The sequence below is a fragment of the Columba livia genome, chromosome 3, assembly GCF_036013475.1.
Source record: "Columba livia isolate bColLiv1 breed racing homer chromosome 3, bColLiv1.pat.W.v2, whole genome shotgun sequence".
In the NCBI taxonomy this organism is placed as follows: Eukaryota; Metazoa; Chordata; class Aves; order Columbiformes; family Columbidae; genus Columba; species Columba livia.
In genome coordinates, this window is record NC_088604.1 from 103,112,773 (window position 1) to 103,138,915 (window position 26,143).

The 26,143-nt window shown below is 37.7% G+C and overlaps 1 protein-coding gene across 18 annotated transcripts in view; it reads right to left on the minus strand.

Annotated features, from left to right (window-relative positions):
- Positions 1-26,143, minus strand: part of CDC42BPA (CDC42 binding protein kinase alpha) — a 193,384-nt gene that overhangs the window by 82,751 nt on the left and 84,490 nt on the right. For all 18 annotated transcript variants that reach the window (XM_065058633.1, XM_065058622.1, XM_065058629.1 and 15 more), the window contains exons 7-9: positions 5,152-5,245; positions 4,193-4,393; positions 3,346-3,594 (exon numbers count right to left, since the gene is read on the minus strand). In XM_065058633.1, the coding sequence (XP_064914705.1) occupies positions 3,346-3,594; positions 4,193-4,393; positions 5,152-5,245 (544 nt within the window). The remainder of the gene's footprint in view (positions 1-3,345; positions 3,595-4,192; positions 4,394-5,151; positions 5,246-26,143) is intronic.

Genomic DNA, 26,143 nt, shown 5'->3' on the forward strand with positions numbered 1-26,143 from the left:
CAGCTATATCACATCACAACCTTGACCTTTCAGCACATAAAAATCTTCACATCAAAAAAGAGTTCTCAGAGTAAAAAGCAACCCCAGTGATACGGCTAGATTATGTAAGTACATCAAGTCTACATTGTTGGGTATTTTGGAAACTGAGGACAAGACTAAATTACGAAGCCTTAACTTTCCACTAACTGATAATACAAACATCAATTATTATACACTACGGTTAGGAAAAGGAAAACTCTTTGCTTTTCCTTTAGACTTCATTGTCATATTTCACAGATTCAAGTTTCAAAATCACCTCTATGAATAACTTTTTAAAAGACTACATGCATAATTGTGTGACTTTAACAGCCCGGTTACCAGACAGGTAACAATGTTGGTTCTAAAATACTGTATTTATTGATAACAATATAAGATTCTGTAAAACAACTTGCTTCTTTGCTGATTCTTTGGCAGAGCTCAAAATACTTATTTCCTGATACCTGCGTGAACTTAAATGTATTATCATACCAACAAAATTATAACTAAATCTACGTCTATCACGACTATCAGTAACGCTACTAAACCAAACAGTTAAAAGCTAAAGACTTGCAGAACTTAGGCTGCCTAACAACACTGTTTTACCCTTTGTGTTTACGTGTTTTGTAACATACTGTTTGAATTTCATTATTACTTATATAATCTTTCCATGGGACCACAGTCTCATTCCAAATTCAGGCAGAACGATAACAATCATGGATTGTCAGTACTGCCTTTTATCTTAGCACTGGACCTTCCTCATTTGCTGTATGTCATTCAAATCTTGCAAAGGATTATTTAAAATTAAAAAAAAAAAAAAAAAGTTTAATTGGTTTATGTGAGGTGCTGACTTCTGTAATAGTAATGCAGGTATGTGAACTTCCCTCACAAATTGTGTATGAAAGATGGCAAGGAAAACACCTTCAAGTTACAGGTAAGAATTTGAGGGGAAGCAGTATTAAATACACTGTCCACTAGTTGAAGCAAAAATGTAAAACATCATCAGTCATGCAGTGCCTCAGGCTACTTTTTTTTTTTCTTTTCAGAGATGCTTGGTACAAAAAAAAATGGTAAAAATATAGCCTTAAATTAAACAAGACAAAAAAACTATCTTGACATGTTTCAAAGGTGAAAGGGACCTGGGGGTCCTGGTGGACAACAGGATGACCATGAGCCAGCACTGTGCCCTTGTGGCCAGGAAGGCCAATGGCATCCTGGGGTGTATTAGAAGAGGGTGGTCAGTAGGCCCAGAGAGGTTCTCCTTCCCCTCTACTCTGCCCTGGTGAGACCACATCTGGAATATTGTGTCCAGTTCTGGGCCCCTCAGTTCAGGAAGGACAGGGAACTGCTGGAGAGAGTCCAGCACAGGGCAGCAAAGATGATGAAGGGAGTGGAGCATCTCCCTTATGAGGAAAGGCTGAGGGAGCTGGGGCTCTTTAGCTTGGAGAAGAGGAGACTGAGGGGTGACCTCACTCATGTTTATAAATATGTAAAGGGTGAGTGTCACGAGGATGGAACCAGGTTCTTCTTGGTGACAACCAATGATAAGACAATGGGTGCAAATGGGGCAATGGGTGCAAACTGGAACACAGGAGGTTCTACTTAAATATGAGAAGAAACTTCTTCTCAGTGAGGGTGCCAGAGCACTGGAACAGGCTGCCCAGGGAGGTTGTGGAGTCTCCTTCTCTGGAGACATTCAAAACCCACCTGGACGCCTTCCTGTGTAACCTCATCTGGGTGTTCCTGCTCTGGCAGGGGGATTGGACTGGATGATCTTTCGAGGTCCCTGCCAATCCCTGACATTCTGTGATTCTGTGAAATGAGGAAACTGAAAATGTAGCTCCAGAAACTAGTGTTCACCTTGAACAATTAAATGGCATTACTTTTCCCCCCAAAAGCCTAAGGTAAATTAAGAATCGGACTCTGCTTTCACAAGTGAGTCCAATACCTCATAACAGGCCCAGTCTTTCTTCACCCACAGCTCCCTGCTGCTTTACAACTGGAAAATATTCATATCACACAGGCACCTTTTGAGTGGCTTTTGAGTTGGGAGATCAGGCTCTAACAAGGGAGACTCTGGACTGGCCAACACTGGAATGGGTGAACAATCTCCAAAAAGTAGTTCAGCTTCCAAACATGGCTTCACAAAGACTTGCTACACACAGCATCCGTTCCTGCCACCCAACCCTGATAGCTGTTCCTGGACCAAATAATATGCCAACAGATACCTGAAGACCATATAAAAAAATGTTTTAAGATAAAAATACTTTAGTTGTGAAAGCAGATGGTCAAAAAGAGATGCAAGTGAGGAAAAACTAAGGAAAAAATGAAAGAAATGCAAGTTTTCCTGTGCAGCTAGACTAATTTGCTGAACTCTGCACCACATAAGTGTACCACTGGATTAAATCCACTCAAAGTGTTTTCCATGTTTTACTGTGCAGCTGGTGGAAAGGGAATGCAAATAGTGATCATCCTGCCTATGTCAATTCATGTTGCCTTTTGCTTATCTGCAGGTCCCGGCACCTCAGTGAAACTGAGATGCACAGGTAGTTTAGAAACCAAAAGCAAAAATGGTGAAGATGCTTCATCTCATACATAAACAGCAGGTTTTGCATCCTTCAATAAACACCAGGGGAAAAAAAAATTACTTCCAAAAAGACAACACAAGGCATTCCTCTGATGCTGAGACCTCTTAGCGACTGTCAAGGCTCCTGTTCAAAAGCAGAGAAATACTAAGGTTGTTAAAAATCGACAGTTGCGAAGTTTTTTAAGAAAAGGCAAAAAAATTTCTTTCTCACTAAGATTGTTCCTAAAGAAGTGGCTGTAACATTTATCCTAAATTTTGCAAAACTCAAGTCAGGAAACAAGCTGGAAAAACAGCAGTGGGAAGGAACTGAATGGAATCTGCCAGAGATATGAACAATTAGAGTAGAGCGCTACAATAAAACGCTTTATGCAAACGTAGTACAAGTTTCAACAACGCTCTGCTAAAAATACTGTCCTGCAGACTATCAACATGCAAAAACATTACTCTTTATACGACCCAGCCACTAAGAACTTGTTACTGCAAATAACAGATGTATGTGTCAGTTAAACACATGTAAAGTTATAATGAATTTACTACATGGAACTGAAGTTATCCTCACACATATAGGTATGGAGGAACAGCATTCAAACTACGAATGTGCTCCCCCCATGGTTCTTCAAACCAGCACTTTGTTGTTTAAGCAGAACACGGTGAACCCACTGAAATAAACTGCCATTTACATACATTTTGTTGTAACATATACTGCAAAAGCTGATTTGTCAAAATACTAATTTTATACTTACAGAATTTTTCAAGCAATCATCATCCACGTCAAAGTTTGATGTATCAGTGGGGCTGCTGACTTCTGGGATGTAAGGTGCCTCACAGTTTCTAATGTTGTCCCAGTCAATCCCAGCAAAAAACGGATGGTTCTTGAAGTCTTCTATCCCATTTTGTCCAAGTCGATGTTCTCTGCTACAAATGAGCCTTCGGATGAGGTCCTTTGCACTTTCAGAGACATCTGTCACTTGAGCAGGAAACTGAAACCTCTCCTTAAAGATTAAAAAAAGATAAAATAGTTTATTACCAAGAAAAAGATGGAAAAATCACCCTTCTTAGTGAAATTATTACATAGAAAAAGAACTGTGCAAACACTGCAGTTCTTAAATATATGCAGTAATGTTTCTAGGAAAAAGATTTCCCCAAAGGATATAAGCTATTAGAATTTTTTTTGTCTTCTAATTTTTCTTCTTTATTTAAATTGCTCTTACACCATTAAATTCTACAGCTGCTTCCATGTGGAAGAACGTTTAAGAATCTTCTGCATAAGCCAACCAATGGATCCCACCAGAAGAAAGTAACGCAAAAGGAGTGATGTAATGTAGCCAAAATTTACTCCATAGAGCAAACTAACAGCCATGTTTCCAAATCCAGATTTAGAACTCCAGTTTTGAACTGCTTTATCCTAAAGCAAAGCCATCTGCAATCTATAACCATAAACTTACTATATGGAAACATATTTTTCATTCTACAGTTATGAACATTAAAATAATCAGTACGTAAAACCTCACTTTTAAACAAGCCTCCAATTACCCTATCACTTTATCAAAAATTAGCTTAGAGAGAGATAGAAAGAGGAAGTGCACTAACTTTGTGGTTCATTATTTTCCCATAGGTCTCCACCAAGGACTCAGCATAAAAGGGCGTTTCTCCATAAAGCATTTCGTACATGCAAACGCCCAGGGACCACCAGTCACACTCGGGCCCATACTTCCCTTTTCCATCTTCCATGGCCTGCAAGATTTCTGGAGAGATGTAGTCTGGTGTTCCAACTGCCACTGAAGATTGCACCTGTAGGAGTTACATTTCCAGGACTAAAATCAACTTTCATCATTACAGACACTGCTGTTCATGGTACTGTGCATGTATATATAAATTTAGCCTAGTGTTCTGGTTATAACACCACAATAAAAAGGCTTCTAAATTCATAAAGAAATACGCAAGCACCCAAGACACTACATTAACAGCATCCCAATAACATACTTCTGCTCAACTCTTACAAATATTTAATAACAGAGAAAGAACAAAACTGTCAATTCTTGGGCTTAGAGTTGTTATTAAGTAATTATAGATTAGGTAATCACTTACATCAACTCAAATACTTTGTAATGCTCTGGGACATGATTAACACACTGGAATTACAATCTAGTCACACCTACTATATACTATACAAGTTTAAACATACTACTAAAATATGATGATATGCTAATTGTATGCTTATACTGAAGCTTAAATTTTCAATAAAGATTAGAACTCAAAACTGAGAGATTCATAGTTCATCAACAAATAGCTACTCAGTACTGGTAAGTGCAGCTTCTCTTTGTTTATTCATTCGCAACTTGACTAAATGCACCTTAAAAGCTTTTAAGATACAGTAAATCCAGTCAAAGTGCAGTCACACTTTGAACTGAGGTTAGTTACATACCAACACCGTTACAATCCCATTTCGTTTGACATAAGGCACCTTTTCCCTTTATCAGCACACACTTCAGCAGCTAGCAAAGGACTAAAGAAAGGTGTTAAGGAATATATCATTCTTTCTAATTTACCGTTCCATCTTCCATCAGTTTCAGACAAGAACCAAAATCTGCTAATCGAATATGTCCATTCATATCCATCAAAATGTTGTCTGGTTTAATATCCCTGCAAATAAAACACATTTCAGAGTTAGTACAAAAATGTATTGCATAACATATAGTCCAAGCATTAACTCTGCAGCACCCTTATCACTGAAAACTAGCAACAGATCAGTAGACGGAACACAATCACTCATCATATGATAAAATTTGCATGAGAAACATTTCATTATGGGGGCTGTGGATCAAATAATTAATGCCTGTTAATTTTATTAGGAACTGTGCAGTCAGATTCCTCTCATCAATCACAGGCAGAGAGGAGATTGTTACTCTCACTGAACTTCTGTATGTAAAACTTTTAAACCACCTAAAGAATTTTAGTGAAGAAGTCTCAAGTGAAAGACATGCTTATACTGGAGCTGTAAAACAATCTCTAAGTTTTACTACAGAACAAAGGTCAAGGAAACCCCATAATAACGAATGCATTTTTAAATTTATCGTCTCTCATCAACATTTTTCTCTCACGTGCATCTCAGCTCACCATGTATGTCGGCCACACTTCTGCTGAAGTGACCAACCAAGCCATCGTGTACACTGCTGCAGCTCTGCTTGGCCACATTCTGCAGTCATCTCACTCAGGTCATGACACACATGGGAAAATCTTTCCAAGCAGGAAACATAATAAATACTCCTTATTTTGCAAGCTGGATTTTTTTTTTTTGCCTCATGTTTTACACACACCAAGTTATACTGAATTGCAGATAAAACGGACACCCCCAGTATGCAGCTGACTAGGATGGAGGTTGTGGAGTCTCCTTCTCTGGAGACATTCAAACCCGCCTGGACACCTTCCTGTGTAACCTCATCTGGATGTTCCTGCTCCGGCAGGGGGATTGGACTGGATGATCTTTCGAGGTCCCTTCCAGTCCCTGACATTCTGTGAAAGCATCTGTGCTCTCTAAGTTACCAGAGAGGCATTTGTGGATCAACTTGCAATCTAGGTTCAAACGCTGAAATTCCATTTCATTAAAATGCAGTTATTAGAACTACCCATTAAGCTACATTTTTTAAATATACGACATGACTACATTCTTCCTCTGACCTTATCTATTATATTCAAAAGGTCAATTAAAGCTGCAAGAATAAAGTACTACGCGTACTTTCTCAGTGAACAGTCATTTATAAGAGAAAAGATCAAATCCCCTAAACCAAACAAAAAACAAGTGAAGCCCTGACTTTGCTTCATTCCTCTAACAATTTATAAATGCATGTCATCTATTGCTTTGCAGACACATTTCAAAATATCCATAAGTTAAGATACTCACTTTGCACTTGAGAACAAGGTGATCGTCTTTGTGGAGTTTTGTTTGTTTGTGGTTTGTTGTTGTTCAGTTGGTGTTTTGGGGTTTGGTTTATTGTGGGTTGGGTTTTTGTTGGGGCTTTTTTGTTGGTGGTGGTTGGGATTCTTGTTTGTTTGGGGTTTTTGCTTTGTTGTTTTTATTTTTTAAAAATAAAAATTGAGTTATAAACAATGTTTACTGAGAACTTATGATGGCAAAAAAATTAAAACCACACCTTGAACAACATCATAGAAGCAACGGCATGATGCTGCACTGTTATACACTCAGTGCCAACTAATACAGTAACGGTACAGTGCTTTGAAGAAAAATACTTTCTGAATTTGGGTTACCCAAAACCAAGCAGGCAGTAGCCCAGCCTGAAAACAAATTTTAGCCACCTGAGCATAAAGACAATTCTTTACAAATTATACCATAAAAATTAACCGAGTCCATTCTCGAAATAACATTCTTCCACTTGATTTTTGCTGACACTGAATATGCCACAGAATTGCAACCTCCAGATTGAGATAAGTTTTATTTATTTTACATTCACCCACCAAAAACATTCCTTAAACATGTTCCTAAACAAAAACAAACCCATGCTATTGAGGTCTCTGGAATAGTAACTTCAGTTTAAAACACTTTGCAAAAACATGCACCTAAAAATCAAATTCCTCTTAGAAGCTGGACCTAGTTCAAGCTAAACAACAACATGAGTCACCCTTGAGGCTCCATTTATCCATGTTCTATCTTTTAATATACTCCCAAGAGAAATAATAAAAATAATAATAATCATCATCATCATCATCCCAACCTCCCCCATTTGATCTCACAAAATAGCAGAAAACATGAAAAATCTCACTCTGTTGTCAACACTGTGCAAAAACAAACCTGCAAACAGCATTGAAAGTCCAGAGAGGGACAAGTATTTCTTGCAAAGTGAAGGCTGTAAGGCTCAGCAATAACTTCATAGGAACAAATTTTATAGTCAAGGAAAAAATGAGACCAACTTAATGCATACAAATTCTTTTCGGCTCTTGTAACAGAAGGTATGTGTTATGAACAACTGTTCTGAATTCAACTGAACTACGTTAATAAAAGACAGGTTGAAAGACAAGAATTGCTGGCACCTGCAGAGCAGAATAGGCTGGAAGCAAAGGGAAAGTTAAGAAAATTATGAGCCCCAGAGGGGAGCAAGGAAGGGGAGTAATTACTGCCAGTGTAACTCAAGAGTTTGAAGGTGGTGATTATGGGGAAAAATAATATGTCATAAACCCCACATCTCCACTGAGCCTGCAGTTGTTAGATTCCATTAGAATTATGAGCTTTGTTCCACGTTTTTGTTTTGAATGACATTTAGTAACTCTCCTTTAGTGATCAGAACTGATTCTTCTCCTGTTCTAAACAGAGCACAGTCTTCCCTCTGCACACCCACTCCACATTCCCAGCTTACCCCAGTTTGCTGACAGTATGAACTTGTTCCCACTTCCCACACTTCCATCTTGGCTGCAGTTTTATTTCTATTGTCCTAGACCCCCCTCAGAAGCTGAGATGCCCAATACTCCACAGCCTATCAAACCCACAGCTCCTCCTCTTTTATTTCCTTCTTTCACTCAGGTTGTTCACTCCTCAGCCCTAGTCTCCCTGCATGTACACATTTAACTAATACTTTTTTCTCCCATCTCAGTTCTCAGTAGTATTTCACCATAATCACATCCCAGATTCCCATTCCCACTGGCTTCCTATTCCTCTCATCCTTAGTATTCTCTTTTCTCATGTCTAATTTTTGTTCTGTTGCACAGGAGTCTTGTTTGGCACCAAAAGGAAGAGTGCTATTACCAACAAGGAGCCTCCACACTGTCTCTAGTGTCTATTTACCAACATCGCCCAAAATTGCAAGGCAAGTGCTTTCATTCTTACAGCTCTGAAACTGCAAACCTGCAGTAGAAGAAAACTGAAAAGCATTTCAGGACCAAACTCTGCAAATGGTTCTTCGAAACTCATTAACAACTGGCATATTATGAGGAAAAATTATAACTTGAAAATATCAAGATGGGAGCAGAAGAGTGAAAATATGTCCATGACTCAAGGAAGATTGTCTTCTTGATTTCAACAGTGCCTTCATATCCCAGAGCAGCAGAATTTCTCACAGGGCTTGTAAGAATTATTGTATTCATTTAAAATATATACATAGGAAAAGCAATGCATGCTTCTTATCTTGTTCCTGGAAAGAGATGACACTTACTGCTTCAGGCAGATACTAAGAAATGAAAATTCCAGACCAAGTAGCTAAAAACTGGCAAATATAATGAGCAAATAATGAAAAGTTATATGCTTTAAGTGAATATACCACTGGGCTGAATCTCCATAGATAAGATTTACTGGGTGACTGTGGGCAAACCATTTCAACATCACTCAACGATAACACGGGTGCTCAGTCATGCAATTAATATCATCTGGCTAGAAGGCTATGGAGCACTAATACTCTAATAACCCTGTAATTAGTTAACTATAATAAAAGAAAAAGGTCTGCTCAGTTGAGATACTAAATAATAAATCTGTTTTGAGAAGTATAAGCATTTGGAAGCCATTTTATGAGTCAGATTTACAGTGGGAACAAGCATTGAATTGGGGAAACTGCTCTGACACCACCATGCCCTCTGAGGACCCTGAGTTCTACCAAGTGACTCGATGATCCTGAGGGTCTTTTCCAACTGAAATGATTCTATGGTTCTATAAGTCCCAAACCGTTCAGAGCAGCTTCTGTGGAAAGTCCAGTGTGCAAGAGGTACAGGTTGCCAGAGTTAGACCTGGTACAAATCAAGCTCATACAAGGTCTTCAGATATAGGCCACAGTGAGTTAAGGGGACACGGGTGCCCAGCATACCTTCCTTAAAACTTTATTGTAGCATTGTCACCTGAGGATGTGAACTGAGCAAAGACTGCTGTTCTGTTTTTTTAACTAATGAATGAATGATACACCAACATCAAAGAAGCCAGAAGCGTGGACTAAATAAATTTCTTTAAAAACATGTATGTCCATTTAAATCATGACTCCACCACAGTACAAGGGTGCCTTCTGTTTTTCTGAGCTGCACTGGCCTTGACTGCAGGAGAAAATCAGTGCTGCACAGCAGCTTGGATAAAGTGATGCTCTTTGTATTATATTTGTTTTGCAGACTTTTGTTATCTGCTTCTGTTCATCTGGAGAACACTACAGAAATAAACAGTCGGTGTGATACTGGAAACTCCACTTGCAGAAAAAAAATTAGTGTGGAGGCTTATGCAAAAAATGTGAAAAATCTTTAATGAATCCTTTTTCCTAACGCTTCTTGGTTTAATCTGGGGAGCTGTGCTTCAGACTGGCATGTTTACCCGGATGACTTCACTCACCTCTCTTTAAAACAGTTTACTTTCTTAAGCCATAATTAAAACCCAAACATTTTACATACTAACTGTGTTAATATAAATAACCTTCTGAAATGGAACTACAGCAGACATCTGGATTATTGCCACTCATTTTGATTTCTCTGTTAATGAGCCAGAGTAGAATTTCATTTGTTCAGTAAGACTTAAGAAAAAGTATTCCCTCTGAGACATGCTAAATCCATAGCACATTCCAGCTGTAAAACAAACTAAAAAGAATTTTTAATACATGTGAATGTATTTTTTTTCCTGGATTCATTTCTGATAGCGAACGGAATTTCAGGACTTGTGAGGTCGTGCATACTAAAATTTGGACTAGACAACCTCCTTAAGTTCCTTCCAACCTGAATTATCTGATCATCTTATGCTTTCAAAGTATATTTGTTCCTGAAGTTCATCTATGCCATTCTTTGAATCACTGAATCAATGTTATTCATTTATTTGCAAGACCACATGGAGTTCCTCAGGTCTACAGCACAGGAAGCAGCAGATTCCAGAAGAATCTTAAGTTAATTTTGTTTCACGGAGGCAGGAGACCACAAAAATAGAAAGGAAGATACATCCACAATAATGACACTTAATGCAAGAACTGTAACACAATGATTAAACAGCAGTCTTGTCAGACACTACCAAAGGTTCTGCCCATGGACCAACTTACAGGCCCACATATTTAAGTTTACATGATAAAAACCCTTCTGGTATTAAAGAGCTTGTGACCAGTAGGGATCCCTTTTCTTGGTAACTGGAGAGCTACGGCACAGAACGTGCTCACTTTGGTTATTCATTTGTAACATATTTATTCTTTTTTTCAAAACAAAATGATCAGGCAGAAATGGAGGAAAAGGTGAGGCCTTGTCTGTAACTAATACCAATAAAAGGTGGCCAGATGGTGCAGGGGGACACGTCTCAATATGTCCAATATGCCCTCATTGGACTAAACATTTCAGATGCTAATGGCTTGTCCTCACGCACACAGCTGAGCTCTTAGCAAAGCAGCAGAACTGAAATAACAATATAAAGGGGTTTATGAGGTTCTAAACTCAACAACTGTGATGTGAGCTGAGCCTGAAGAAAGAAATGGACCTGTCTGAAATCAAAGGAGCAATGACATAGCTGAGCTACCAGTGTATTTTAGCCCACTGCATAAGAAAGGGATCATTTGGAGAACAGATTTTTATTGCTAATGTTAGCATTAGAAAAGCACGGAAGTTAATTAATTTTCCTAAACAGGTCACACGCTGCAAGACATGCTGTCCTTGAATGGTAAAGAACAAAGAGAATAGCTTACATTAAATTATTTTTCTGTTAAATCTTTGCATGAATAGTATTTTTAATGCTACCAATGCACATTAAAATACCAGCAGTTGAGAAAAATAAATTAGTTTCAGGTGTAACTGCTGGCACAGATAGAAACTGATCCAGACAACTTATTACTAATTGACGATTTCACAAGCACATTAGTTTCTCATTATACATGCAAGAGCATTCCCCTAAAGTATAAATCAAAAGGTTAAAAGCAGACATCAATGGTTATAATTATCTGCTCTTACAACAAGAAAGGTTATCCTTTGCCAAGTTACCTACTTTAAAAAAACATAACCAAGATATTACTTCCAGAATGCCTGGACTTTTTATCCAAAATTCCTTCAGAACACAGGATTATCCTTAGTCAGGACAGAAGTTTGGCAAACTGTTTACTTCACTCCCTTCTGTCATTTCAGGCAGACTTCTCTTCCACACTCCTCCTCGCACAGAAACGCTACATCCATGATGAAAAATGAAGACATCTGGTTTTGGCAACATTCCAATGAAACAAGAAAATTTGGTGCCTGTGAAGTTTTTATTAAGGTATTCAGCAATGTCACACTGGCAGCCCACTTAAGATGCGCAGAGTCAAACAGCTGGTGAACTTCGAACAAGAATGGTAGTCAATTGATGCATTTTTTCACAGTCAAACCTATGGGCACTGACGTCCAGGAGCTTATTTTTATTTTCCATTACACTGTACTGGGTTATATCAAAGTCAAAATTGCCATATTCTGCCAACTCAAGTTTATCGGAATTCTAGGAGCAAAACTAGAAATAGGCTCCATCTGGCAGAAAGACCAATGTGCTCTGAGCCAAATTAGATTTCAACAGTCGGTGGTTATTCTTTAGTAATCCCAGTAAGATAGGCTGCACCAGATAACAGCACGAAAAAACTGGAGTATGTTGTACCTCATTAACCGTGCCTCTTATCAAGACTCTATGGGGCCTTCTCCCAAACAGACACTCCTCCGCTTTTGGGTGGAATCCAAAAAGTACATATTTCAATTGAATTCAAAACCATTTAAATAACTTTGATCACAACCTTATTATTTACATAGCACCCAAACAGTTGCATCATGTTTGTATATTAAACAAAACCTGTTTCATATAAAGCTGAAGAACTGAAGAAGATGTAGTAGCCTTGCATACAGCCTTGAAGTCAATAGGAATAGTCAAAGACTAAACACCTTAGGATTTAAGCCTTAATAAGCAAAGCAACTATGCAGAAAAAATAAATGCTGTAAACAACCTTATTTTAAAATTACAATGAGGAGGTTAAACTTTTGGTTTTTTCTCAAACAGTATCTTGATACTGTAAAACTCCCTTGTTTTCTCATGAACTCTTGAGAATAAATCACTATGTATGTGTTGTTCCAGGAACACCCAGTAATTTACCTCTACTAAAAGAATCTCACTACTCTCAGCAGCAGGAGATTCATCCAAATCTCATTAAAGTCAGCGGACAGACTCCCATCAATTACCAGGAAACATCAACCAAACCAAGACAATAAAGCTTCTAGGTCTGTGATACAGTCACTATTTACAGATCAGTGTGTGCAATTCTATATTTACACTGTTACTCATCCTAACCAAGTTTTATTCTTACATTACAAAAACTAAATGAAAGATAATACAGAAATCGAGGTTTCATGTACTAGATGCAGTACATGTGCTACATCATATACAGAATTGGGTCTTGAATCCAAACTTACTTAGTTTCAGGCTATAAATTCTGCCAAAGTGTATTTTTAAAATCCCTAATCCAGATTGAGAGAAATAACTTGTGTCCACTAAAAATAAGATAATTACATTCCTCTTTTACTACAAAGAGCTTGCACCATTGTCTTGAAGTACACAATGCAAAAAAGACTACACTGAATTGTTATTCACACTGAGTGCAGGCAACACAGGAAGGAATGAATTTAAAATCCCAATGAAAGATACTTAGATGAGACATTAGAAAACACTTTCATAACAATGACAGTAGGACACTGGAGCAAATTGCTTAGGGAAATTTCACCATCGCCATCACTGTATTTATTTTTTTTTAAGAACTGGTTAGACAAACATGTGTCAAGAGTGGTTTAGCTATAGTTTGATCTTGCCTTGCAGCAGCAGAAAACTATTAGTTGACCTCTCCAAGGCCTCTCCTTGTCCTTTTCTCCACAGTTCCATATCACTCTTTAATTTCTGCCACTCAGACAAGTATTCTGGACACAACACAGTATTTACCTTATGGTATCCAATGTTCTTTATGAATTTCAAATGCTAACTAAAGAAATAACAAACAACAGGGAATAATACATCAGCCAACACACATACATCTTGAGTTTGTTCAGGCACTGGTAGTCATTCCTGAACACTTGAACTGAGTACAGTTGCTGGCTTATAAATATATGCTCCACCACATCATATTATAATGTCCTAGAAGTAATTGACCTTAGAAAAATGTCTCCCTGGGATCTTTGTGCATATGTATTGCTTTCAAATAATGGATCTCTCAAATATGATAACAGTTCTAGACCAAGGATAATTATTTTTAAAAGCTGCTCATATCCAAATTTTTTCCCCTTCTTTAAAAAAACAAGTACAGGGAGTGATTTGAAAATATCTTTTTGCTAAGTGCTTGGCAGCTGCATACTCCCTGTAGCTATTTGTCTTTCATCTAAAATGGTAATCAGCTGACAGAACCAGATATCTATGGAGAAAACCTGCACATCCAGGCTAGGCTCCTCATGAAGTATTTTGATGTCAGGGAAAAGTCACTTGTGATGTCTAAGGATTATTTCTATTGTCTTGTCAGTTTTACAGACTAAAACCACAAAAACATTGTGTCATTTTACAACCATTTTAAATTTAATACCTCACAATGCTGATTTACAGATGCCATTTTAAAAAACTATGAAATAAAAATGAAAGAGTTGTAGGCATCATCAGAAAGGCAATTCCTTATGGCAAACAATCACGGACATAATGCAAAGTCTAATATACTGAATCTGGTAAAAATTCAATTGAAAAAGGAAAAGGAAGTTAATTGAAATTATCTGACTACCAAGCATTGGAATTGTCAAAAAAAACAAAGAAACTAAAAACCCCCAAAATGAACTGGCCTCTTACAAGAGAGCAAGAATATAGAAGCTAGTAACTTTCCTCAGGGTTGTCTCATACCCAAGTTTTTCATAGTAGACAAAAAAACTTGTAGGGACACAAATATAAAATTGGGCACACATAAAGAATTGAACATTTGAATGTTTAATAATAGATTGATCTTGAACAGAATAGTATTGTTGAGTGAAAATTCATGCATAAAAACATGAGAGCCTTATACTGTATTTCTTTTCAAGTGATTTTAGTAGCTTCAAATAGCTATTTATGATGGTCTCTCAGAATGCAAAGTATCTGAGGCACAAGCATAAAAGTTTTGAAAGATGTGCAAACAAAAGATGGGAGAAACAAAACAGGCTTTTTTTTTAAATCTGATTTGAAAAAAAAGTATTTGGTTTGAGAAGTCCAAGCATCAGCATAGGAAATGAGTGAAAATTGCTAACTGAATGCAATTTGTAAATATCAAGAACAAGACAAGTTGTAACATAACTACAAAACAACACTCTACAGCTCTGGAGTTACTATGCCATTCATCAATGAAAGTCGACCCAGAATTATGGCTAATTTGAAAGGACTGTTCCAAATCCAACTGGACATGGCACTTAGCAACCTGCTCTCACTGAGCCCGTTCTGAGCAGGAGGGTGGAACTGGCTGATCTCAAGGTCCCTTCCAACCTCAACCCTCCTGTGATTCTGAAATTATGTTTAAAGCTGCCTTTCCAATAGTCTTTGAGTAACAACATTCTGGTTATATTGTATCAAAGCTCCCCAAATCTAGTTCTGAAATTCAGTAACACTATACAATATATTCAGTTGTAGCAGCACGAATACTTCTGAGTTCTTGTGGTTCAGGACAGAACGCATCTTTAGCCTTAGTAGTGACAACATGCCTGGTTTTGCACTGAAAATTGCAGTCCATAAAACAAAACTTGGCAAAGCCTCGCTCAACTCTACAAGGATATGACAGGTGAAGTCACAAAACTGTCACGACCATTTCTTGACATCGATTAGCAGTCAGGCTTACAATAGTTTTAAAATTAAAAACTTCCTTTGCCTGCTTTAAAGTCTGACGAAGAGAAAGCCCCTATCTATCCCAAAATGCTCAGCCGTCAAGGGTGGTCTTTGACTTTGCTGACACTGTTAAGATGATAAACACTGGCAAGACCGACCTCAAGCCGCTAGATAACACCACAGGGGGATCCATCCACCCCAGCGCTCCCAGGTACAGGTTTCCTCTGTGTCAGGAGCCCTGGCTACCAGAGGAGACTCTCAGCTTCGGCACCCGAGTCTGGGGCTACCGCAGGCCTGCACGCCTCCTCCTCGTGTCGCCAAGTGCGGAACCACCACAGCTCTGCTGCCCCAAAGCAGCGTCTTTTTTCACATAACAATTTCAAGAAGAGTCTAGACTTAGTGCGAGGTAATGGTAAAGGATCAGCCAGCGGGTTTATTCTATTGAAACAGAACTTCATCATGAGGTTTGCCTCTCATATCAGGAGCCCCAGCTACAGTCACAGGTTCCCCTGATGTCTCTTCCTTTTCTCAGCTGAGGACTCCACCCTCAGCACAACTCCCTAGTTAATCCTGTTGAAATTGACTGTACAACAGTTTTTAATTTAACAAGCAAAGGAAGATAATAAATTTTGTATTACTATTATTTTTTTAAAACCAACGGCAGTAAGGCAAGGTTTACAGTCAGCCTTTTAGGTGGTAAAATATATATGGAATTTGATGAAGATGCAAACCAGGTACTATTCTGGCCTGGACCACTTACCAGAGCATCTGGTGCATGGATTAATTCTCTCACTATGTTTTCCTTAGCTAAATTGTTTGTTAATTTGCAGTGATGTGTGCTGCTTTATTATTACAAAAGAACATTCTCAGGAATACACAGGCACTAGAACAGAGCACATAAATATATCCAAAAGCAAAAGATTTGATTCAGGACTGTTTGCTTATTGATTGTTCTTCAGAACCCAACTACTTGCGGTCAGGAGGGTTCAAAATAGGTGTTGACACTCTACCTTTGTTTGACTGAATAACTGTGCCTACACTGAAAATACAATAATAAATTGAAATGAAGGAGCCTCTTGGAAGAGAAAAAAATGATGGCAGGGAGTGGATTGCTCAACTATCAAGCAGCCTACACCAAAGGGGCCATGGAGAAAAAAGAAGCTGGAAATGTGATGTGAACCAGAAGTTTTGCCAGGGTGGGCTATGTACTATTTGTGAAGGAAGAGTCTGGAGCCTTCAGTTTACTAAGCATTTAGAAAACAAAACAAAAAAACCCGATTTAATTTCTCTACCTCCATCTGCTGTTCTTCCAGTCTTCTACAAGCTATGAATAGATGCAGCGGAGGACCTGGCTGAGGGCACTCACTATTTTCACCTCTCTAACCTGCCCAGCTGTCACAATGCTTTTTTTGGATCCGATCATTCTGCTTATAGTTTCACATTCCTCAACAGAAACTCCACACCAACAACATTCATGAGAGAAAACGGCCATTTGAGTCAACACTTGAGAGAATAACAGCCTTCAGGTTCAAGCCCAAAGACGCATGAATATTGAGAAACAACACTAAGTAAGCAGCAGACAAATTTAACTACCACAGAAGTGTATTCAAATATCTTGAACACAGTTTGCTCTTTTTTTGTGGCAGTTTATTAGATGATACTTAAAATGCTTGGTAAAAAGACCTAATTTAAGCTGATGGTGGTAGAAACAAGTTTCACTGACCACCCAACTTTATATACTATGTTTATTCACTTAAGATTTCAATGTAATTACAACAAAATACCAAACAGTATGTTTGAACTCTGTGAATTTCAGCTGACAGAGCTATTTCTGGGTTGCTGAACTGTGGTCTTCCATATGATCCTACACTTTTCCTCCAAAAGATAGGAATAAAAATATTATCATGACAATTAAAAAAAAATTAAAAGACTGTATACATTTCCCAGGTTTTGCCATGTCAACTTTATTGGAATTCCATTTTGGCTTCTAAGAACTTAAGTAAACAGATTAAGAACTCCACAACCACTACCCTGCAGCATATTCTGAAGATTAAAAAATTAAAGTCTGCTAAGTAAGGCTAATTCATGTCAAAGCTTTTAGATTTCTAATAGTATCATGAGTTACTGGCGGGTAAAGGAGTAGAAAGAGTAAGCTCCTTAAGAATGTTATGTCCATCTGTGAGTGCCATCTGTCAAAGAAATCCTGAAAGAAGAGGCTAAGGAGGAATCCAGAGTATGCTCAGCTGTTGTACTGTAAATTGCTACCTATGCTAGAAAACTTTAACACATATTTCTAGACAGATAAATGCTTTCTTTCCCTTTGATTCTCATTTTAGATAGGCAATCTCCGCTCTCTGCATTTCAATACAACCGTATGTGGTCTCTGAAACACCTGATTGCATTGAATAATTCTGAGAGTAAATTAGACAACATAAACCGAGGACTTGACTTGTTTTGACAATGACAGTCAAAAAACCATTTATCATATATATGTGCTTAAATACGCTGACGATACTAAGAAAGCAATTCACAGAAGAATGTTCACTCAGACACTGTCTGGACAATTTAACAAGTATTAGTATATATATTCTTATATTTGTGTTTGGATGTGTATCTGTTTAAGACATATATATGTTTTTTGAGTTATAAGGAGTATTTAGAAGTTCCCTGAGCTGACACAAGCTGTTAGTTGCAAATGACTAGAAAATTTCCAGGACTGGTGAAACAAACTAACCAGCTGGGTCCATACTGCATCCCACAGCAACTCTTCCCTCATTCTTTTCTGTACTCCTCTGGGAATAAATACATAGATATAAATATACCAAGACTTATGGGAGATGAGGAAAAGGGATTTATGAGATCACTGGATGCTTATCATTTTGCAAGAGGAAGGATATACAGTCTTAACATCAGGTTGATCTTATCCCTCTCCCATCCACGTACCCAATCAGCAATAAAAATCACCATGAAGCTATAAAAACATATTAAAGAGGGGGAAAAAAAAACACACAGAAGAATGTAAAACATACTTTAAAGACACATAAAAACATAAAGGAATGGAGAGCACATTACAAAAATTTAAATAAATTGTTTCTTGTTCCTCAGTTATGTGGGAAGCAGAACAAAGATAAGATGCAAAGGCTGCAAAGTAAACCCTGGAGACTAAAAAAAAATGGTTTACAATGAGACGAAAAAACAGTGCCATCCCAAGAGAACAAATATATGCATCAAATACTTGCCATAGCTGTTGCAAGCATGTGAAGAAGCAGTGTTACATCCTATATTTTACTGTTCTTCCCCCAGGCTAGTATGGCTTTAGATTTCACATATTTTTTAAAAGACCTTCCTGCCGAGCAGGAAGAAGAATGTTTCAGAAAACAACACTACTATACAGCCATTATAATGTACTGCACAGATCCTTTGCTTTCTTCTTCCTTCATCCAATAAAGATTTACTCAGCAGTTACACAGATTGTGACTCCTCTTTTCTTTAATGGAAGTCAGCGTTAAGAATATCTACCCCGCTACAAAAAAAGAAGCGGGGGGAGGGCTAGTGAAGAACAACAGACAAAAGCATGGCGTTTCCATGTCTTCTACTTCACTGTGCCCTAAATTAACAATATATAGGTTAAAACATAATAGGAAAGAAGATTCCTTCCCAGTGATTAAGTAAAAAGTAGAACAGTGGAGACCAAAGAACCTACTACTCCTGAAATAATAAAGCTAAATTTAGGATAATCTCTCTTGCTTTCTCTCAGCTTGATTTTGTTCTTTACTGTATTGCCAATATGGCATTGCATTTTTACCTTTTGGTTATTTGCAAAAAAAATTAAATGCACTAATGAATAACTGTGTTGAAGGCATTCTATTCACAGTTGATAAAATAGAGCAGAAGATACTGCCATCAAACACAAGAAATGAAAAGTGACTGATTTTTAGGTACAGAGAAACAGAGCATATGCAAAAGCACACCTATGTATGTCTGCAAGGGAAGTAACAAAAACGGTATTTCACTGGAAATTTAGATTATTTCATGTTATTATTCATTCCATGTCAATCACATGAATAGCTGCTGGTTCAACTTCACCAATGTTGATACAGGCTGAATCAAAGCCTTGCTGGAAGCAGCAGGAAAAAGAATTTAGTGCCTTACAGGACTGCACACTTGCAAGGCTTCGTACTGAAAAGAAAGAAGCAGGAGAGAACTGTATCATTTTCTGTGTGCTATTCCACAGCCAGAAGAAGAATGTTACTACAACCCTCCCATGAAGTCCCCCATGAAGAACCCACCAGTGGAAGGAGCTGAAGAGAGACATAAATGGCTCTAAATCCATGAGGAAAACACAAATGAAGAAACATACAAATCCTCCCATATCTGTTATAATGTAATTTTTTTTTTCTTTACTATGCCACTCAGGACTCTAAAATAAATTTAAAAGGGTAAAAAATAAACATTGTGCCCTTAATGCACCACCCTGCACCCCAGAAGCAGCTCCAGCCAGCACATCACCCCAGCTGCACGACCGGCCTCCCCCAAGCTCCAGCACAAGATACGTTATTTCTTGGCATTAGCTTTCCAGATGTGTTAAGCTAATTCAACATGAAAAACGTACAGGGTTTTTTCTGACTATGTCCAGGGGGATCACAAGGTAGGAATAGATGACTCCCTAGAAGTCTCCTGTGCTCATCTGAAAAATACCTCTACTACTTCTTAAAATATTTTTTTCCTCTTATTTTGCTATTTTGAGATAGTAGCATGTTTTCCTTTTTGCCACTAAAATTAGTCAAAGGTAACAGATTTCTGTCCTATATAACGAGGTTTTGCATTTTTGTATTTAACTCAGGGTCCCTCTACCCTGTCCACTCTTTAGGCTGCAGAGGATTTGGGTGAGATGTTTTAAAAAGACTGAGGCTGTGATCCTTCCTCTGGCCATGGGATACCAAGAAGACAGGGATACAGCTTGGGGAGTTTTTCTCCTCAGACAGAGCAGCTCCTTGACCCTTCTTTGCTGTACAGCACAAACATATATGGAAGCAGAACGTGAAGGGTAGAAAACAGTGGCCAGAAGGATGTGGGCCATGTGAGGTTGTGCTTCAGATTCCTAGCCTGATGGCTGATTATTTCAGTAAGAGTCAACTTTAGTTTTTGTTTTTTAAATTGTGATTTTTCATATTCAATGTTCATAAAGGAAGGAGTCTGTCAAAAAGATAATTTTCAAGCCTTTAAAATGCTGAAAAGCAGCACCCCGCGCAGCCAGCTGAAGGGAAAGGTGATCAGAGTCAGGCTGTACTGAGTTTGAAGCACCCAGGACAACTAGAAGCTGCACCTCAGTGAATATTATGGAAAGTGGTCCAAGCTTTCTCTTTTTTAGATCCTGAGACAGAATACAACAGAATTCATATTGAGAAATTACTTGCAAGGCTTCGTACTGAAAAGAAAGAAGCAGGAGAGAACTGTATCATTTTCTGTGTGCTATTCCACAGCCAGAAGAAGAATGATACTACAACCCTCCCATGAAGTCCCCCATGAAGAACCCACCAGTGGAAGGAGCTGAAGAGAGACATAAATGGCTCTAAATCCATGAGGAAAACACAAATGAAGAAACATATCACACAATGAGAAAAACACACAGTAGGAAATAATGCACTTCATAGTGCTGCTATTTTTTTATTAGGGATTAAGACATGATTGATTTGATAAGCCAAAATTACCGATGTTTTATTAAAAACAGAATCAAATAAAGAATGGCAATTAGAGGGAAAACTGGGGTTGAACTCACATTTTTTAAATGAAAATCAGAGAACACTGTCTTTGAACAACCGGTTATTCAGGAGTACTCTAAAGTACAAAAAATCTCCCCCTCCTCCCTCAGAAGTCACTCATGTATTCCTCCCCTGCTTGTTTCCCATCCAGCATCCTCCTCCATGTAAATAGCTGGTCACTTGGAGGATCAAAGTTGCTATTTTCAGTCACTTGACCTACAGATAATCTCATTGTTTCTTGCCTGTTTAAGTAGAATTAGTTGTCTCCTGTGCGTCTAATGGCTCATAAGGAGACTGACAGTAAATCCTTGCTATACATAATTTTACAGAAGGTACATTTCAGAACTCACATATTTAGCTAGGTACATTTCAGAACTCACAGTTTTAGCTAGTTTTGACACTTGTTTTTATAGAGTTGATTGATATTTGAACTTATGTGAGTTGATTAATGCCTGTATTAATCATTATTGTCTGGCTGATACTCAAGCATTGCTTTCCTCTTGCTGGAAACCAAAGTGAAAAGCAAATTCCTTAGAGCAGGAAACAGCAGTTCAGAACTTCAATTAGTCAACAGACCAGTTACACCTATAAATGACTTATTAACAAGATACATATACGCAGACTTAATAAAAAACTTTCCATGGACTCGGTCTATATCTGATCTGCTTCAGGAAAAGTCTGATTAAAAAAAAACAAAGTAAAAATTTCACTAATTTCAAATTAAACATCCTGTAAGAGTGTCCTCATTTTCAAAAGCACGGAGTCAAAGATTATTCCTAATTGGTGCTTGTGCCTCAGCTCCAAGCAGGAGAGACTTTTCTGAACTCAACACCAGCCAAATGGCTTCCAGCAAGGTGTGTGTTTTAAAAAGTAGAAAAGTTTTTCCACAGTTCTTGACATTATGAACACCATTACCAAAGTATTCTGAGAAAACAATGCTTCCTAAGTAAGCAATGTTACCTACATGCCTAACACTATTTGTGTTTTCACAGATTCCAAGAAAAACACCTATTCTGTTTCGAAATACTGGAAAGAAATGGATGGTGTTTAAATACTGACTATTAAGTACTCGAGATGGTCGGTTACAAATAGATCGACAACTCAATGCTTGGTTGCTTGAATAAATAAAAACATTATTTAAAATGTCTTTGTAAATTACAGATTCTTACGGATCTGGAGCTGAGGAGTATACAAGCTATGTAATAGTGGGAAAGTACTGCCTGACTTATTTTTCTTTAATATAACGAATTAAAAAACAGCACTGAGATTTGAATGTCATAAACACATACTCACTGATATAAAATTGTGGTTCACAAGTATCAATTAGATTAGAAGTTTACCAAAAAAAAGCCTCTGCCACTCTCCTGAAAATTGCATATACTGAGGTTAAATTCAACTCCAATACTGTATTGACATGAAAACCTCCACTCTGGCAGCAGGTGAATCAGCTGGCCTGCCAGACCACACTGAGAAAACAACTCAGCTACCTGCTTCAGGATAGACTGTTTAGAAAATAAGTCACATGCGCCTTGCTAGATAAATTCTGATATTTTTGTGGCTTTTTTTCCTACATTTCGGTTGCACTGGGATTTTAAAGACTTTGCTGCAAGACTCTAAAAGAAAATGATAAAAGACAACCATCAGTTGTTGACAGTTTTATAAAGTACACAACACTGAGAGAAGGTCAGTTACTTAGGAACAATAACAAGGATCTACCAGTTGAATTCTGTCTGAGGTAATAATGTTTTTCCTCTCAGCTAGACCCAATTTTCCAGTTTCCTGTTATCTGCCTATAGTCAGCTTTCAAGCTCCCTAATAAAGCCTATTGAAGGGACCAGCTTGACCTCCTGTGAAGCAGCACACAGCACATAAGGCATTCAGAGTTCTTCTGCTTAATATATTAATGCAAATGTAACTACAGATCTCAGTAAGATTGTTCCTGATACTATTTGAGTGTTGTACAAACTCATATCACACTATTAGACACTTGCAGCCAAGAATTCTCATTACTATAAAACACAAATGAAGTAAAAGCCTGTAGTACGAATCCCACACAAGCACGTGTATCTCAACTATTTCACACACTAGCTGCATTTTTACCTTAAATGTACATTTGGTCTTCAGTAGAGAATTTCAGTCATAACAGAACCAAGAACTACACCAGGATTGTGTCAAAATTTCTAACAGGACACCAGAAACATCTTTATCCCAGTTCCAGATATTCTCTGTTTTCATGTGGCAACAGGACAGAGGGATTAGAAGATTTTTGATGCTGCTAATAATATTATATACACATTAAATTGCACCAATACGGTACTAGGGAACTGGGAAGTAGTAACAGAGCCAAAACATGTTTGCAAAATGTTTATTGCTCTGAGTCACGCAACCACAGCCAAAACATTATACAACACTTTGTAACCCACAGAAATCAGTATCTGCAACAGGAAGACACACACTCCAAGCTAAGAGTGAAAATCTAAGTTTTTTATGGGGTATTCTCCAAAAAGTTTCAGTGTGTTAGAGGTTTCACGATGGTTTCATCAAGGCATCGTAAGATATGCAGGTTCAGTTAGTGCAAACTGGGAGGAAGAAAGCCAGGAATGCATTGAGACAGGCAGAGTTTTGGCAGGCAGCACCACAGAAACATTTGAAAGGTAAGTTGGGAAATCGATACCCATGTAGATAATGGCACAGTATAGAAGTTACTGACTCATTTAAAAATTACAGGACAGAAATTTTGGGTGTTGGCATATTCATAGAAAAGCTAGGGCAGTGACAGAACAACCAAAAGTGGAGAACCTATCTCCCCAGAGAAAGCTTTTATGCTTGTTCATGTTTTCAATGGAGCTGGCATTATTGTTGATGACACGTACATTTAAAAAAAAAAAACAACTAAAAATTTATTTTAGGCATGTTAAGGTCAGACACCACAGCTTATTAGAAATCAGTTTTCCTCAACTGGAATTAAATCTGTGAGAAGGAATGCAAAGATCTCGTTGCAAGTCAGACACTACGCTACCCAAACCCTGCATTTCTTACCCGTGACGTCCTCAGAACCCTTCTGACTTTTTAAATAAGAGACAAGTTAATCCCACATAAGATATTCAAATGGGAATCATAATGTTTTATATTTCAGAATTCACAACTGTCCTAAGCATCTGACTGTCAGAAGTAATCATAACATTAGTAATACAGACTCTCAGACAAATGATTTCCAGGAACTATGGTTTAGAACAAGGTAAGCAAAGACCGAATAAAAATTTATGCAAGAGTTGCAATTTGACAATAATTTGTTTTTTGGCTACATTGGGCAAAAGCCATCACTGTAAATCATGCTTTTCTTAGTTAATCTCCTACACCTTTGGGGGTTTTATGTTCTTAAAAAGACAAAACCAATTTTGAGATGCAAGAGAATGGTATTAGGAGATATTGCAATTAATCAGGCAGAATACACACATACTATTTTAACACCATACAACTTTCACTTCATCAAACATAACGCGTAATATTTGGGGTGATAATGTTGAATACCATGCTACACCAGGCAAACACTGGGAGAAAATTCCTTTGCACACATCAGGGTCAGGTAAATGACTCCGAACGACATATGAAAATGTTTTAATCCATTTTCTTAGTTACTCACCTTGGCACAAAAATAAATGCATGCTAATAAAATCTGTAGATATCACAAAGCTGGAAAACAGCAGGGGAGACTGCAACATCAGACATCCAGAAATGGCTATTCTGAAGACTATATTAACAGAAATCAGTTTAAATTTGAGAGTGTAAAATCAGCAGAAACATCACCTATACACTAAGCCATTAATCTCTGTAAATGACAGAGAAGGAAAAGGTACACCAGGTAATTATACCATATCTCTGCCCTTTCAATCACGTCTCTTGCTTGCACTGGGAGAAATATGTTAGCAGAGGGAGAAAAATTCTGCAGCTAGAACACAATTTCTTTCTAAAACGTAATCCGGAATATTATTTACAATCCTTCTTATTAAACTTTCAGAAAGTTGAAAGGTGTCTGACAACTTCAAGAACAAGCAACGACTTTAGGAATGACCATACTCAAAATTGGCATGAAACACCACTTCAAAAATTGTGTCCTGTAAAGGAAATCCCTAATATTTTAATTTAACACACAAGAACCTTCAATCAAACTGCCAACTGTTGCTCCAATAGTATGAAACAGATCAAAATGAAGCAGTCATTGCAATACAGAAATTTAGCTCTTTTTCATCACTACTAAACTCTTTAGAGTTAGACCCACATTTAAATAAGGAAACATTAAATTTTCCAATCCTTCTTTCTATTTTGCAACACTCTCCCATGACCAAAATCAGTCTTTGAAATACAGCACATGCAGATTTCTTATCTTGCCCTATTTATTGCAGTCCCAAAACCTCCTAGCCTTTTTGGAAGTATCCATAATCTAAATGTTCTGCTTACTATCGGCTGTGGCTTGGCTGTTTTTACATCTACACAGTGAGAAATAAAATTAACCTGGATTGTAGCTCTATTGCTCTGCTATAAAAGAAAATACGTCCATCATATAAAATTACACGCCGTGTTTATTTTTCAATACACCTGTACTCCACTTTCCTCATATATTACATCACAATATGATTAGTTATCTTCATATTCCCAGACAGAGCATGTAAAACTCCCATACACCTCAATGGGATGCCATCTGACTCCCAGTTGATTTTATTCACCACTTAACTGTCAAGAATAATTTTTAGACAATTTCAAGCTCTTGCTCTTGTAATAACAGGCATAAGACACTAATAGTTTGATGTATGTTTTTTTGCTTTCATTGTTGCTAGAAAACAAAACATATTGACAAGCATAATCCAGATACAGTAAACACTGTAACATCTGCCTAAAACTCTCGACAGCAACAGATCAAGGAAGGAACTGTAGCCAGAGGCTATAAAGGAAGAAATACATTTGGTCTAATTATCTCCAGTATCTCCAGTACCTGCATTGGCTTGGCAGAAAAAC